At 46.8% G+C, this 16,537-nt stretch overlaps 1 protein-coding gene across 1 annotated transcript in view; it reads left to right on the top strand.

Annotated features, from left to right (window-relative positions):
• Positions 1-5,153, top strand: part of LOC108796920 (L-gulonolactone oxidase-like) — a 73,677-nt gene extending 68,524 nt beyond the window's left edge. The window contains exons 12-13 of the mRNA XM_018568476.1: positions 2,679-2,769; positions 5,019-5,153. Coding sequence (XP_018423978.1) covers positions 2,679-2,769; positions 5,019-5,147 — 220 coding nt within the window. The 3' untranslated portion in view covers positions 5,148-5,153. The remainder of the gene's footprint in view (positions 1-2,678; positions 2,770-5,018) is intronic.
• The last annotated feature ends 11,384 nt before the right edge of the window (positions 5,154-16,537 follow it).

Below are 16,537 nucleotides of genomic sequence, written 5' to 3'. Positions count from 1 at the left end.
AATAATGAACAGGAAGACAAAATGTGTACTTGTATGGCCACTGCCAGATTTGTACACAGTGGTGGCAGTGGTAGAAAAGGTGGTTTGTACTGCGGACATGTTTTTCTCCCCCCAACTTTTCCTTTGAGATCAATAGCACATCTATCAGTCCCTCCCCTCATGCCAGGGTGTGAGGTGTGACCCTGGACTCTGACATGTCCTTTCAACACCACATCCAATTGTTGTCCAAAACTTTCCATCTTCACCTCCATAACATTTCAAAATACACCCCAATGGGACCGCTAATTCACTCCCTGGTTATCGCTTGCCTCCACTATTGCAACTCTCTCTTCCCTATTGGCCAACCTCTTCATAGGCTATCCCTCCTTCAGTCTACCATGAATGCTGCTGCTAGACTCATCCACCTAACCAACCAGTCAGTGTCCACCACCCCTCTCTGCAAATCCTTACACTGGCTTCCACCCTCCAACCCTCCCTGCCAATCCCTTCACTGACTTCCATCCATCCCACCCCTCTCTGCCAATCCCTCCACTGACTTCCATCCCCCACCCCTCTCTGCTAATCGCTCAACTGACTTTCATCTCCTGCCCCTCTCTGGCTTTCTTTTCATTGGCTTCCATCCCCTGCCTTTATCTTCCAATCCCTCCACTGGCTTCCAATCCCTTCACTGGCTTCCACCCCTACCCCTCTTTTCCAATCAATCCCTCCACTGGCTTTCATCCCCCGCCCCTCTCTGTCAATCCTTCCATTGGCTTCTATCCCCCACCCTTCTCCGCCAATCCCTCCACTGGCTTCCACTTACCCAATGAATAAAATTCTATATCCTAACAACATACAAAGCCGTCCACAACTCTGCCCCGAGCTACATGACCAAACCTTGTCTCAAAATATCACCCAAACTGTCCTCTGAGCTCCTCCCAAGTCCTCTAGCTCTCTAATTACCTCCTCCAATGCTCACCTCATTGACTTCTCCAGAGCCTCTCCCATCCTCTGGATCTCCCTAACTGTCCAGCTATCTCCTACTTTGTCCGGCTTGAAGACTCATCACTTTAAGGAAGCCTACCAACTTCTACCTAACAACTAAACTCATCCACACGCAGGTATTACCTCTTTGTGTTACCTGCCTTTCCTTTGTAGATTGTAAGCTCTCATGAGTCAGGCCCTCCCGACCCTCTTGTCTTGAATTGTTTTGTCACTGTACTGTCTCCGTTTACATTTCACAAACTGTTGGGCGCAATATAAATTCTCCACAATTATAATATTTGTTAGGAATACAATCATCTCATAGAAGCTTACTTACACACAGTCACAATATTCTAATCCAGGTTAAGAGAAGTAAAACAAGGAAATGTTCTGTATCGTAGAGGTTCTTTTGGGTGCCAAAGGCGGTGTGCCTAGACCCCCAGGGTACACCATTGTAATGGCTTTTGAAGACGGGATTTTCTATTTCAATCAGCGGTTATACCAGCAGCACACCAATCTTTTAATTATACCTTCATTAAACACATTTCACATCTAAAACTCCATCTGAAGATCTGGAGTTTTAGAGGCGAGGCGTTTTTAATTAAAGTATAATTGCCGGATTGGTGTGTTGTTGGCATAACTTTGGGTTGTTTTTGGCTTGGAGTGAGAGGTACATCATCAGGGCCGCATTTCCCACAAGGCCACCGAGGCCGGGCCTTGGGGCAGCAGGGAGTAGAGGGGCAGCACAGCTGCAAAAGGGTAGTTTTGTTTCTACATTTAGCCCTGCTTCTGGCATTTATGGGTTACATTTACAGCTGGGAAGCTGGTGTTTTAGTACAAGTGATCTCAGCAATGTTGCCGAGATCACTAGTAATATGTGTGCAGCTCTGAGCCGCCCCCTCCCCCCCCGCCGTCCCTCCTCTGTGGTCCTGTACTCCTGTATTGGAGGTGACAGGTTCAATAAAGAGCAAACAGCAAAAAGTTTCCCAGCACACTCACCAGCCAGCATGAAAAAAAAACTTGTCTCACCGCTTCTGCAGGTTCAATAAAGAGAACCCGTCACCTCCAAATGCTATCACACAGGGGCTTGTTACCTCCTGTGTGATAGCAATAAAGTTAAGTGGTAAAAAAAAACTTGGTAAAAACTAAAAAATTATAAAATAAATAAAAAGTACCCAAAAAAAGTACAAAATAATATGAAATAATTAAAATAAAAAGTGATAAAGTAAAAAAATTATAAAAAGTACTAAGACGAATAAAAATTAAAAAAATAAAATAGTGGTTTAAAAAAAGTTGAAAAAAAGAAAGAAAGAAAAAAATTAAAACCAATCCAGCCCCCCCACCATCTGGTTGCCATTCTTCATTGAGGGGAGGGGGTTTGGCAGGTAGGGGGCGCATTGAGGAACTCCTGCCTTAGGGCAGCAGAAAGAGTAAATCCGGCCCTGTACATCATGCCGCTATAGGCAGCCTTACTGAGCCCTCAGGGAACCGAGGGCTAGAAGAGTTTGGAAGGAAAAGGATGAGCATGGCAATACTTTAAAGGGATCTCATGGGATCTTCACACTTTCAATTACCACAGTGGTTAGTAGGAGGGCGAAATATATGCAGAACAATAGGCGGTGTGCGGTTCTACATTTTGTTTCCATTATAACATGAGCACACACATCTAAAATAGACTATAGATACTCTGTAATAATAACAGCATTTTTCTTCAGGCCATATGGAAAAGATGTCCCACATGGAGAATACTGGCTAGAATATGAGCAGATTATGAAACGTGTTGGAGGACGACCCCACTGGGCTAAGGTAATACAAAGCTTAGAGAGGGATTTCCATGTGAGCTGTGGATTTATCATCTTCAGCACCTTGACACTTATAAGATAAAAGTATCAGGTCCTGCTGGGTTCAGGATCCGTTTATGATTGCTCGCTGTAACTGAGACTTCTTTGCGGTGATTGTGAGTTTCCGGCATGAAGTCAGTCAATGTTTGCGAAAAATGTGAAGTTCATCTGAAGGTTTCTGTATGATGGTCTCAACAAGTCCCAAGCCCAGTTACTATGTGATGCACAAGCCTTCAGTATACAAAAAACCTCTTTTACCCACCCTGACTGAGCCGAATCTTCCTTCATTTGTGTCTCACATGCTTCCCCTCCCACATATAAGTAGGCTGGCAACAGGGCTCACTTTGTAACTAAACATTCCCCCAATCCCCAGTCAATGGGTGTGTTAAAGCTAAGGTTACATTTAGGAGATAGGTATTCAAAGGGTTGAGTGAGCTTAATTCTGTGTGGTTAGGTTGAAATACATGTTCACTTTTGACTCACTAGATCCCTCAATACACAGAGCTGTGCCCCCCTACCCCACTTCATAGGTCAGTACTTACCCCCTGTATTGGCTTAGGCCAGGTGTCTGCAGTCCATCCAATAAATATCTAGCACCAGCCTGCCCACACCTCCACAGAAACAACATATAGACTTGACTTGACCTACTGTGTGGGTTGTCCCATTTCCATCTATGTCATTTTGGTGTCACCCCTCCAATGGTGTCACCCAGGTGCGGGCCGCACCCCCCTTGTGACGCCACTGTGAGCAGGGCTGATTTTGCGCTGAGATGTCAGCTTGGTTTGCAGTTGAAACTGGAGCAAAGTCAAACAAGCCAGGGGTCAAAGCCAGACGGTCAGCACGGTACCAAAGGAGCAGGCAGAGGCAGAATCCAGAGAACAAGCAGAGGTCAGGGGCAGGCAGCAATCACTGGAAGTCAGAGCAATCCGGGATCAAGGTAACAGGCATACAAACTAGCAGGAACACAGAAGACCGTTCAGCACGGACCCATTGGGCCAGCTGGTTTAAATAGGATCATCCATTAGAGAGCAAGGTGTCACTTCCTGTGCGGCACGTTGCGGTGTGTGCGCATGCGCACTAGCGCCTGTTTTCCGGCAACCCAGAAGACTGGGACCCGCGCAAACTCTTGGCTATGGACTTACACTAGCTCCCAAATATAACCTTAGCTTCAACACACCCATAGGCTGGATTCACCCTGTTCCATTGCAGCACTTGTGGTAACGCACATGCATAGGTGCATATAAGCCCTTCTAGTTTCCCTTTTACAATAAGCTGTAGCACATGTGAACAAGCACCATAGGGAAGAATGGGATTTCTACATGCATGCAGTTTTGCTGCTTCTAAACGGACAATTGTGAACGGGACACACACCTATGCAGTTTTGTGTGTTTTTCCGTGATGCGTATTTCAGTAGAAACGCATCAAAACATGTTAGTGCACCTCAGGAAATTTTGGCTATATATTGCATAATCCTTGTAGTAAACAGGAAACAATTGTCTACAGTCTGATGACATCACAAAGCTTTATTGTTCTGAACAAATCACAGCAAATCCGGCCAGAATCTCCTCACTTTGATGTGTTGCATCTAAATAGGGCTGAACCGTAGATTGAGCTCTATAATTGCGCCCTATTCAGGGAGGAGAGTGTGCATGGATTTGTTGTGATTTGTCTGTGACAATAAAGCTTTAGGACTGCTGATATCATCGGAGTGCGAATTATTATTTTTTCCCTGTTTACTGCGCATGGAGAGCATTGATGAGCTCCATTTGGCCGGCACCTGGCCCCAGAGAGACTACAAGCTTGGGAGCAGTGGCGTCACAAGGGGGGTGCGGGGGGTGCAGCCCGCACCCGGGTGACACCATTGGAGGGGTGACACCAAAATGACTCACAGTCATTTTGGTGTCACCCCCTCTGAAAAGTCAGGCGTTCGGTCATGGACCGAACGCCCGACAGTATCAGGAGAGAGGAGGGGACCCGGCGGCATACCTTATCCCGCCGTGTGACTGTCCCCTCCTTTCTCTGCTCTCTGGTATCAGAATACGGCCGATATGACGTCATCGCGAATGCGCGTGGTGACGTCAAGCGCATGCGCAGTGACGTCTCGGCGGGGTGACACTCGGTTACCGCTCCGGGTGTCACCCAGCCTCGGGACGCCCCTGCTTGGGAGTGAGTTTCATTCATGGTGTATAATCTGTGTCTGTGTTTTCGTTTTAGGCTCACACTTGTACCCGTAAAGACTTTGAGAAGATGTATCCTGCGTTCAACAAATTCAAAAACATCAGAGAGAAGCTTGACCCGACAGGGATGTTCCTCAACGCTTATCTGGAAAAAGTCCTCTACTGAAAAATGGAAGAACCCATCCCCCACCACTTCCCCATAACACAACGAAACGTGATTACAGTTCTAATACAGAGTTATTTCCATGTATATTTCATGTATCACATGCTTGGTGTATACATGGAATATGTCACATGCTTGGCGAAACATGGAACCCCAAGGATCAGTTCATTGAACCCTCACTCCATCAGCACTACTGTGGGACCAGAGGTTAGCTAACCTTTGAAAATAGGAAGCTGTGAAATCCATTTGCATCCTTCTAAATTTCCCCTTCCCCTCTTTTCTATACATAGACATAGTCCCATAGCAATGCTTGTTGGGTAAAGCCTAGCACGTGGGGGTGCTGCAGTACTGACCAGCTGGTTGACCTGTGTCAACTTAAAGGAAAGCACGCCATGGATCCATATCAAAGTCCAAGAATTTATAGAAGCAATCACATGTCAATGAGTGCAAGGGGAACGTCTCGGAGCCATGGTGGACCCTTTGTCAGCCATGTGATCATCACATGTCCGATGAAGGGGTCCTGCTTGAGTCCAGGATGTAGCCCCTACACTCATTGTCATGTGATTGCTTCTATAAACTCTTGGACTATGATATGGATCCATGGCGTGCTTAAAAGAGAACTATGGGGTAACCTTTTTATCCCATAGTTCTATTAAGGGTCACGGGAGGACATATACTAACCTCCTCCCGTGACCCAAAGCTCAGTATATAGCAAGCTACAGCTCACTATATACTGAGAGCACCGCCGCCGGGACGGATCCCGACAATGCAGTTGAGATCCACCCAGCTGCGTGAGTGACAGCTGGCTCTGCCTATCTAGAGACAGAGCCGGCTGTGCCCGCCCCTTCCCCCGTCCGTTCCGCCAGTCAGCGCTGGAGGTTCGGAGCGGGGAGGGGGGGGGGAATCCATGCGGGAAGAGGTGATTGACAGTCACCGCTCTCTGCAGGGAGATGATCGGAACGTGAGCTAGCGACGGTATGTGTTCTCTCACTTCCCGATCTATAGAGACGACGTGTGACAATCACTCACCTCATAGTTCTCCTTTACTGTTGATTTTTTCTATTGCAGCATACATAATAAATATCTTGTCTTATCAGAGTCAGCACAATGAGCGTTTAAAGAAGGGACCATCGGGAGGTTTCCCCATCAATAGCACACAGAGAACCATTTAAACAGGTTCCACATGCAGTATTTTGACATAGTTACACAGTAGGTACGGTTGAATAAAGACACCGGTCCATCGAGTCAATCATCTACTACTTTATATATGTGAAATAGATTGATATTTATGAGTTCATTCAGCGTTACAAGAAACGGTTACATCACGTAGAAAAAATAAATACATTTTCATTGATATCTGAATGTTAACAATTTTGGAGTTTAATAAAATTATTATCAACTATTCTGCATCCTTTTTCATTATTATTTGAGTGTAGCTGTCACCATCTGGGATCAGGCTCGGAGTCCAGCAGCTGAAGCAGCAGGCAATTCCTAGTATAACAGGCCGGGTTTGGTACACAAGCAGACCGTAGTAGTGGAGGAGCAGGCAGAAGCGTAGTCAGAGATCAAGCCGAGGTCAGGAGCCAAAGGTATCAGGTATGAAGCAGAAGACGATGAGAGTAGTCGGTGAATCAGCAGCCAAAGGTCGGTACACGGGTAGCAGTATGAGCGGATTGTAGCACAGAGGGAGCAGGAAGCAAGATACTGGCAGGAGCACAATAATTTGGCAAAGAGGAAGTGCAGAGGCGTGGCTTAAATAGGAAGTTCAAGGGAGGAGCAAGGAGTTCAGAGTTCAGCAGAGATTAGGTATAATTGAGGATTACACAGATTAGGCAAGGAGCTATCCAAAGTTCTAAAGTGGCTCAGCAGGAAGAACCACCGCCACCTACACCAGAGGCCCCGGGTTCAGATCCGGTTCCTGACTAGTAGCACATCTTATAACAGAAGGTTTTCACATGTCTAATTCCATCACATATCCCGAAAATAAGAGGATTGTTCCTCCTTTCAATATAGTGGGTGGAGTCAGGCCAATCTTTCCTTTACGCCCCAATGACCCATCCTGAGTGGCTGGTGTAAAGTGCATATGTAGCCTAATATCATAGAGCCATTTATTCCAAACTAGATAGACCTTTTTAAGAGCTGATTGGCCATCAACATTGCAGTGTATGGAAACCACGGCTTCTCTGGAGTACGTATCCTTTTGTTAGCGAACCATAAAACCACACTGAAACTTAAAGGAGAACTATGAGGCGAGTAAAAATCTCTCAGCCTCATAGTTCTAGCTGACCTGAGACAATGAAACTGTCACAGGTCGGCTCAATAGATCGGGAAGTGAGAGAACACATACCGGCGTTCGCTCACTTCTCGATCATGTCCCTGCAGAGAGTGGTGACTGTCACTCACGGCTCCCTGCAGGGATTCCCCCTCCCCGTTCTGATCCTCCAGCGCTGACTGGCGGAACGGACGGGGGAGGGGGCTGGTACAGCTGGCTCTGCCTCTAGATAGGCAGAGCCAGCTGCCACTCACGCAGCTGGGTGGATCCGGACAGTATTGTCGGGATCCGTCCCGGCTGCGGCATCTCAGCATACCGCGAGCTGCAGCTCCCTATATACTGAGCTTTGGGTGACGGGAGGACGCTAGTTTGTGTCCTCCCGTGATCCTGAGGAGAACTATGGTGAAAAACACTGACCCCATAGTTGTCCTTTAAGTGCAGGTTTAAAATATAAAATTAGTTTATTGAAGACAACAATAAACATAAATGGCAAAAAACAATTGAGAAAGTCCCGGACGTTGTCAGTGCCACGGCAGGGGTCAGATGCCAAAACGGGTAGTCAGCCGAGCCCGGTCAGGGAGCACGGAGAATGAACGGAAACAAAGCCGGAGTAAGGAACCAGGAGTTCAGTCAGCCAGAGACAGGATCGTACATGGAAATCGTATCCTTTTGTTAGGGAACCAAAAAACCACACTGAAACTTAAAGGAGAAGTATGAGGCGAGTGAAAATCACTCACCTCATAGTTCTAGCCGACCTGAGACAATGAAACTGTCACAGGTCGGCTCAATAGATCGGGAAGTGAGCGAACACATACCGTCGCTCGCTCTCGATCTGACCTGAGACTGAATGGGCAAGGTGAAGGTTAAATAGTGACCTGGTGCCTGCATCATCATTCTGAGACAAGGATTTGACAGAAGTATTGGCGGAAGTTGCAGGAAGATGATGTAAACAGGTTTGGTCATAAGAGGGCGCCACATACTGACAAGCCACGCACAGCCAACTGGCTGAGGAAGAATAAGAAACCCTAACACCTTTCTCAAGCTTTTCAACCCAAGGGATTTCTTGAAAAAGTTTTCAAGTCTCAGGCAACCCCTGCCTAAAAATAATTGGATCTACAGGTCATGGTACAATGAGCATTATCAGCGAATTGAAGACATGATCAAAAATACATTAATAAAGAATTTGGTGTACCTAGAGTATTTGACACCCAAATTGGATCATTTTGAACACCCTTGTGTGTTATATAATAATGCAATAAAAATTAAACAACAATAATAATGATGTGAGGAGAAGAGGCAGGGAAAATTGTAACGTTCCCTCACATTAGAGGTCAGTGGAGATGCCCCCCCTCCCCCTTACATTAGTGGTCAGTAGAAAATTGCACCTTACATTGGTGGTCAGTAGAAAAGTGACTCCTTTATTGATGGTTGGAGGAGAATGGCTTCTTACATTTATGGTAAGTGCATTGGTGGTCAGTAGAGAAGTATCTCCATATTGATGGTCAATAGAGAATGGCCTCTTACATTTATGGTAAGTGCATCTTAGTGCATCAATAGAAAAGCGACCCCTATACTAATAGTCGGTGGAGAATGACCTTTTACATTTACGATGAGTTCACTTTAAATTGGTAGTCAATAGAGAAGTATCTCCATATTGATGGTCAATAGAGAATGGGCTCTTACATTTATGGTGAGTGCACCTTACATCGGTGATCAGTAGAAAAGTGCCATCTGTATTGATGGTCAGTGGAGAAAAGCCTCTTACATTTATGGTAAGTGCATCTTACATTGATGGTCAGTAGGGAAGTATCCCCATATTGATGGTCCATAGAGAATGGCCTCTTACATTAATGGTAATTGCATCTTACATTGATGGTCAGTAGAGAATGGCCCCTTACATTAATGGTAAGTGCATCTTACATAGATGGTCAGTAGGGAAGTATCCCCATATTGATGGTCAGTAGAGAATGGCCTCTTACATTAATGGTAAGGGCATCTTACATTGATGGTCAGTAGAAAAGCCCCCCTTATACTAATAGTTGTCAGAGAATGTTCTTTTACTTTTATGCTAAGCTCACTGTACATTGGTGAGCAGTAGAAAAGTGTCCCCTATATCTATGGTTGGTGGGGTTGGTGGGGCATGGCCTCTTACATTTATGGTAAGTGAACTTTACATTGGTGGCCTGTAGAAAACTGGCCCCCCCCCCCCCCCTTTATATTGATGGTTGATAGAGAAGGGCCTCTTACATTTATGGTCAGTGGAACTACGGATCACTTACATTGTTAGACAGCTGAAGGAAGAATGTCCTTTATACTAGTGGTTACATTTGTGCTTCCTCAAGCAACCCATAGCAGCGTCTGGAGCAACCCTAGGATACCACAAAACTGTAGATGAGAATGGTTGGAGAAGGGCTTGGGACTCAATGAGAAGGTATAACATGGAGGTTATGGTGAGAAGGATTTTAAATAATCAAATGCCCTGGTTCAGTTGGAAGGCTTTTTGATTACTTTAAGCCTTTCTCACTGAAGCCTGTAGGGTTGTATTTTATAATCTCTCAACTCGCTACCTGTTGCTTACCATGGACTATGTACTATCTTCTTTCTCCATGTGACAGTGTTGGGTGCCTGAGCCACCAATCATTAAGCACCAGTGCTGTCAAGTTGTAGGAATGGGAGTTTTAAAAGTGTGCTGGGGACCCTCTTTGTGCTGTTTTGTATACTGCCCGGCCCATGTGCACCTTTCCTTTTTTTGCTAGTTTCAAAAAGATCAGAGCTGCTCCCATTGTTGCTTATTTAGAAATGGGGGTGAGTAACATGTGCAGTGGCTAAAAATTCATTTTGTTTCGGATTTCGTTTATGGAATTCTGATCCTATATGTGTTTCGCTGAAGAAATCGGATTCGTATTTGGATCTGATTCGGAATTCGTGTCGGATTCGGAATTCGGATTCGGTTTCGGAATTTGGACGAATTCCCAAAAACTCAACTTGATGTGGGGGTAGCAGAATTGGCACGTTTGTCATTTCCGGTTGCTGTGCTCTCGGCTTTACTATTAAAGGGGCATTAAAATCCTTTTCTTAATTTGTTCTTATCCGTTTAAATGTTAACAGCGCACGCACAGGATTTGGACGAAATTCGTTCCAGATCCGAAATTTCGGATTCGAAATTTCGGATTCGGATGCTTTCGGATATGTTATATTTCGGAAATTCGGATGTTCCGAATCTACGAATTTTCGAAATTTCGGCCGAAATTTCGATTCGGAACTAAAGGAATCGCACATGTCTAGGGGTGAGTAACATTGTATTTTTCCACACATCTGGTGGCCAATAGGAACAGTTGAGGGGCAAAAAGGAAAATAAAAGGATGCTGCTGGGACTGCCAGTAAAAACAAAATAAAAACACTAAAATGGACCTACAGACTAAAAGTAAAAGTGTTGGATTGTAACATTTAAGATATGTGATAAAAGTATAAAAAAAAACAAAGAACAGATAAAGTAGATAAACGCTCGCCCATCAACAAACTTTCACAACCCTCCGGTGCCCATATTTATTACTTATAGACAGTAGATGGCCATCTCTATGCAGGAACATCAGCATTCTACAGCTCGCTCTACAGATATGTTGTGAAATACAGTAAAGGGCTCATTCCCAGATATATATATTTAACATGGCCTGCCCATTCATGAAAGTCGGGCTGCGGTATCCTATGAAGTTCAATGTGCTTAACGCAGCTGACAAAACTCCATGGTTGGAGGAGTGCTGGGCATGTGACTTTGACAGGTCATGACCAAGCTCTCCTCCCATCTTATTTTTTTTTTCTTACTGCTCCCGCTTCTTCGCGCTCCAACAGCTTTGGACTCCTGAAACCTAATGGATGGGCATGAAATGGACATCCCCTTCAAAAACCATGAGCGTTGATATGGAGTTGGCCCCCTTTTCCGCTATAACAGGTTTCACTCATATGGGAAGGCTTTCCACAAGATTTTGGTGTGTATCTGTGGGAATTGGTGTCCACTCGGCCAAAAGAACATTTGTGAGGTCAGGTACTGATGTTGTATAAGAAGACCTGGAAGTGTCTAGCAAATCACTTGCACTCCATACAGAGCTACGCAGGGTCCCTTCATCAGGTAGACATAGTGACCAACACTGGTATGAGAAGACGTGGCTCACAATCGGCTTTCCATTTCATCCCAAAGGTGTTCAGTAGGGTTGAGGTCAGGATTCTCGAGTTCCTCCACAACAAACTGGTCAAACCATGTGTTTATGGAGGTGGATTTGTACACAGGAGTCAGTCATGGTGGAACAGAAAAGGGTCTTCACCAAACTGCCACCACCAAGGTTGGGGCGAGTACAATTGTCTAAAATGTCTTTGTATGATGTAGTATTAACCCCTTCACTGGAGACACCTGAACTCAGAACCTTCACTGGAGACACCTGAACTCAGAACCTTCACTGGAGAAACCTGAACTCAGAACTTTCACCGGAGACACCTGAACTCAGAACCTTCACTGGAGACACCTGAACTCAGAACCTTCACTGGAGAAACCTGAACTCAGAACTTTCACCGGAGACACCTGAACTCAGAACCTTCACTGGAGAAACCTGAACTCGGAACCTTCACGGGAGACACGTGAACTCAGAACCTTCACTGGAGACACCTGAACTCAGAACCTTCACTGGAGACACCTGAACTCAGAACCTTCACTGGAGACACCTGAACTCAGAACCTTCACTGGAGAAACCTGAACTCAGAACTTTCACCGGAGACACCTGAACTCAGAACCTTCACTGGAGAAACCTGAACTCGGAACCTTCACGGGAGACACCTGAACTCAGAACCTTCACTGGAGACACCTGAACTCAGAACCTTCACTGGAGACACCTGAACTCAGAACCTTCACTGGAGACACCTGAACTCAGAACCTTCACTGGAGATACCTGAACTCAGAACCTTCACTGGAGACACCTGAACTCAGAACCTTCACTGGAGACACCTGAACTCAGAACCTTCACTGGAGACACCTGAACTCAGAACCTTCACTGGAGACACCTGAACTCAGAACCTTCACTGGAGACACCTGAACTCAGAACCTTCACTGAAGATACCTGAACTCAGAACCTTCACTGGAGATACCTGAACTCAGAACCTTCACTGGAGATACCTGAACTCAGAACCTTCACTGGAGATACCTGAACTCAGACCCTCGGAGAGGTGTCCTCATACTAAGTAGCAAAGTTGTGACAATATCTGCAATTCCCCGATTGCTCACTTACAAATTAACAAAATCTTTGTAGTGGTTTCCTTCAGATAAAATTGTGGATTCTGCAGTTTTGCTTGAGAACATTCCTTCAATTTCTTTGCTGTCCTATTTATATTCTTCTCGGGTAAAAGACGAGTTTTGTAGCAGAAGAAGGAAAAATTGGCAAATGAAAGCCCATTGCCTGACTGACCTTAATAAATAAATCCGGGAAGGATTGTTGGGCAGAATGGAGAACTCTAAATCAGCGAGCTGGGACTTGCGATGACAGACGGACATAATCCGCAATGTTCCAGGCCTGATAAAATATGGAGGAAGCGGAGAGCAGCATTCGAAGAATTTCACGGAGAACATGCTCCACCAGAGTGTCTGACACATAAATCAAAGAAATAAGTCAGACTGTGACTTTCACACAACGTCTTTTTATTATCACAGAGGCGCTCCAAAGAAAAACACATTTTCCAGCAATTACATGAAGGAGTCTCTGCAGGAAATGGGCCGAGGCCTGAACTTCCAGAGAATGCGGCCGGCTTGAGTTTTCTCTATTGTGCTCACTGAAAAATTATGAAGCTGAATTCCGTCCTTCCCTTCAGTCTTGTAGCAGCTCCTCTCCTGGACTGAAATTCCTTACTCTGATTCCACTGCACCAAGGGGGTGTCTCACACTGTCCATTAGAAGCTGCAGCCAGTCAGATAGAACCTGCCTAATTTCCTGGCTGGAGGACATCCAGCATTATCTATTCCTACCTCCCCAGCCTGACTGTCCCTGTTCCTTCCCCTTCCATTCATAAGATTTCAGTTCTCCCACCAGTTGTGGAGGAGAGAGGGAAATGGGCCATCAGAGGGACTGTTGTGGAGGAGAGAGGGATATGGGCCAACAGAGGGACAGTTGTGGAGGAGAGAGGGATATGGGCCAACAGAGGAACAGTTGTAGAGGAGAGAGGAATATGGGCCAACAGAGGGACTTTTGTGGAGGAGAGAGGGATATGGGCCAACAGAGGAACAGTTGTGGAGGAGAGAGGGATATGGGCCAACAGAGGGACTTTTGTGGAGGAGAGAGGGATATGGTCCAACAGAGGGACTGTTGTGAAGGAGAGAGGGATATGGGCCAACAGAGGGACTGTTGTGGAGGAGAGAGGGATATGGGCCAACAGAGGAACAGTTGTAGAGGAGAGAGGAATATGGGCCAACAGAGGGACTTTTGTGGAGGAGAGAGGGATATGGGCCAACAGAGGAACTGTTGTGGAGGAGAGAGGGATATGGTCCAACAGAGGGACTGTTGTGGAGGAGAGATGAATATGGGCCAACAGAAGGACTTTTGTGGAGGAGAGAGGGATATGGGCCAACAGAGGGACTGTTGTGGAGGAGAGAGGGATATGGGCCAACAGAAGGACTTTTGTGGAGGAGAGAGGGATATGGGCCAACAGAGGGACTGTTGTGGAGGAGAGGGGGGATGGGGGCCACCAGGGGAATTTTTTTTTGTTGTGGAGGAGAGAGGGATATGGGCCAACAGAGGGACTGTTGTGGAGGAGAGAGGGATATGGGCCAACAGAGGGACTGTTGTGGAGGAGAGAGGGATGTGGTCCAACAGAGGGACTGTTGTGGAGGAGAGAGGGATATGGTCCAACAGAGGGACTGTTGTGGAGGAGAGAGGGATATGGTCCAACAGAGGGACTGTTGTGGAGGAGAGAGGGATATGGTCCAACAGAGGGACTGTTGTGGAGGAGAGAGGGATATGGGCCAACAGAGGGACTGTTGTGGAGGAGAGAGGGATATGGGCCAACAGAGGGACTGTTGTGGAGGAGAGAGGGATATGGTCCAACAGAGGGACTGTTGTGGAGGAGAGAGGGATATGGTCCAACAGAGGGACTGTTGTGGAGGAGAGAGGGATATGGGCCAACAGAGGGACTGTTGTGGAGGAGAGAGGGATATGGGCCAACAGAGGAACTGTTGTGGAGGAGAGAGGGATATGGTCCAACTGAGGGACTGTTGTGGAGGAGAGAGGGATATGGTCCAACAGAGGGACTGTTGTGGAGGAGAGGGGGATATGGGTCAACAGAGGAACAGTTGTGGAGGAGAGAGGAATATGGGCCAACAGAGGGACTGTTGTGGAGGAGAGAGGTATATGGGCCAACAGAGGGACTGTTGTGGAGGAGAGGGGGATATGGGCCAACAGAGGGACTGTTGTGGAGGAGAGAGGGATGTGGGCCAACAGAGGGACTGTTGTGGAGGAGAGAGGGATATGGGTCAACAGAGGAACAGTTGTGGAGGAGAGAGGGATATGGTCCAACAGAGGGACTGTTGTGGAGGAGAGGGGATATGGTCCAACAGAGGGACTGTTGTGAATGAAAACAGGATATGGGTCAACAGAGCAACAGTTGTGGAGGAGAGAGGAATATGGGCCAACAGAGGGACTGTTGTGGAGGAGAGAGGGATATGGGCCAACAGAGGGACTGTTGTGGAGGAGAGGGGGATATGGACCAACAGAAGGACTGCTGTGGAGGAAATGGAAAATGAGAGCTTTGGCTCCAGTAGATAGACAGAAGTAAAAGAGAGAGGCAGAGGAATTTGGATCTAAATAATGGGCAGTCATGGAGAAAAGAGGCACAGAAAGATAAGGGTCCAATAAAAGGACTGTTGTAGAGGAGGGAGAGACAGATGAGTTTTTGTCCCATATATGACTTCCTATGTGAAATGTTTATGGTGGAGAGGGTCCTATGTGGCCCCTGTCCAGGACTGGAGCTTTTGATCATGAGATCAGATCCTCGGTACGCCCGCCATGCCAAAAGGATCTCCACCCCAATTATTTCTCAACTTTCTATCGTTTTACTTTGTAACTCTTCTAAAGAAACGTTCAAAACCTTCACCGTGAGCAGAGAGGTTGGTGATTGCCTCAGCAGGAGGCAGAACGATAAAAAAAGCCTCATAGGCATTCCTGGATCTGGTCCAGCCATTCACAACCATGGCACCCTGGTGCGTCATCTGGCTTCCTCAAAATGTTGTGGTAGAGGGACTCTGATGTGAAGGGGGCTCCTGACATAAAGGGGGAGTTCGGATGTAAAACGGTGGTCCTGATGTGAAGGGGGCTCCTGATGAGAAAGGGGGGCTTCTGATGTGAAAGGGGGGCTTCTGATGTGAAAGGGGGGCTCCTGATGTGAAAGGGGGTCTTCTGATGTGAAAAGGGGGCTTCTGATGTGAAGAGGGCTCCTTGATGTGAAGGGGGCTTCTTATGTGAAGGGGTCTTCTCATGTGAAAGGGGGCTTCTGATGTGAAGGGGAGCTTCTGATGTGAAAGGGGGGCTTCTGATGTGAAGGGGAGCTTCTGATGTGAAGAGGGCTCCTGATGTGAAGGGGGCTTCTTATGTGAAGGGGGCTCCTGATGTGAAAGGGGGCTTATGATGTGAAAGGGGGCTTCTGATGTGAAGGGGGGTTCCTGATGTGTAAGGGGCTTCTGATGTGAAGGGAGCTTCTGATGTGAAGGGTGCTTCTGATGTGAAGGGGGACTCCTGATGTTAAAGGCGGGCTTATGATGTGAAGGGGGGATCCTGATGTGAAAGGGGGGCTCCTGATGTGAAAGGGGGACTCCTGATGTGAAAGGGGGGCTCCTGATGTGAATGGGACTTCTGGTGTGAAGGGGGCTCCTGATGTAAAAGGGGGGCTCCTTTTGTGAAAGAGAGAGCTCTGATGTGAAAGGGGGGTCCTTGTGTGAAGGGGGCCTCTGATGTGAAGGGGGCGTCTGATGTAAAAGAGGGGCTCCTGATGTGAGGAGTGCTTCTGATGTGAGCGGGCTCCTGATGTGAAGGGGAGCTACAAATGCAAAGGGTGACTCTGATGTGAAGAGGGGGGGGGGGGGTCCTGGTTTAAAA

Source organism: Nanorana parkeri, unplaced genomic scaffold (assembly GCF_000935625.1).
Source record: "Nanorana parkeri isolate BGI_ZX_2015 unplaced genomic scaffold, ASM93562v1 scaffold1192, whole genome shotgun sequence".
NCBI classification, from domain to species: Eukaryota; Metazoa; Chordata; class Amphibia; order Anura; family Dicroglossidae; genus Nanorana; species Nanorana parkeri.
This window is presented reverse-complemented; position numbering and strand designations above follow the sequence as displayed.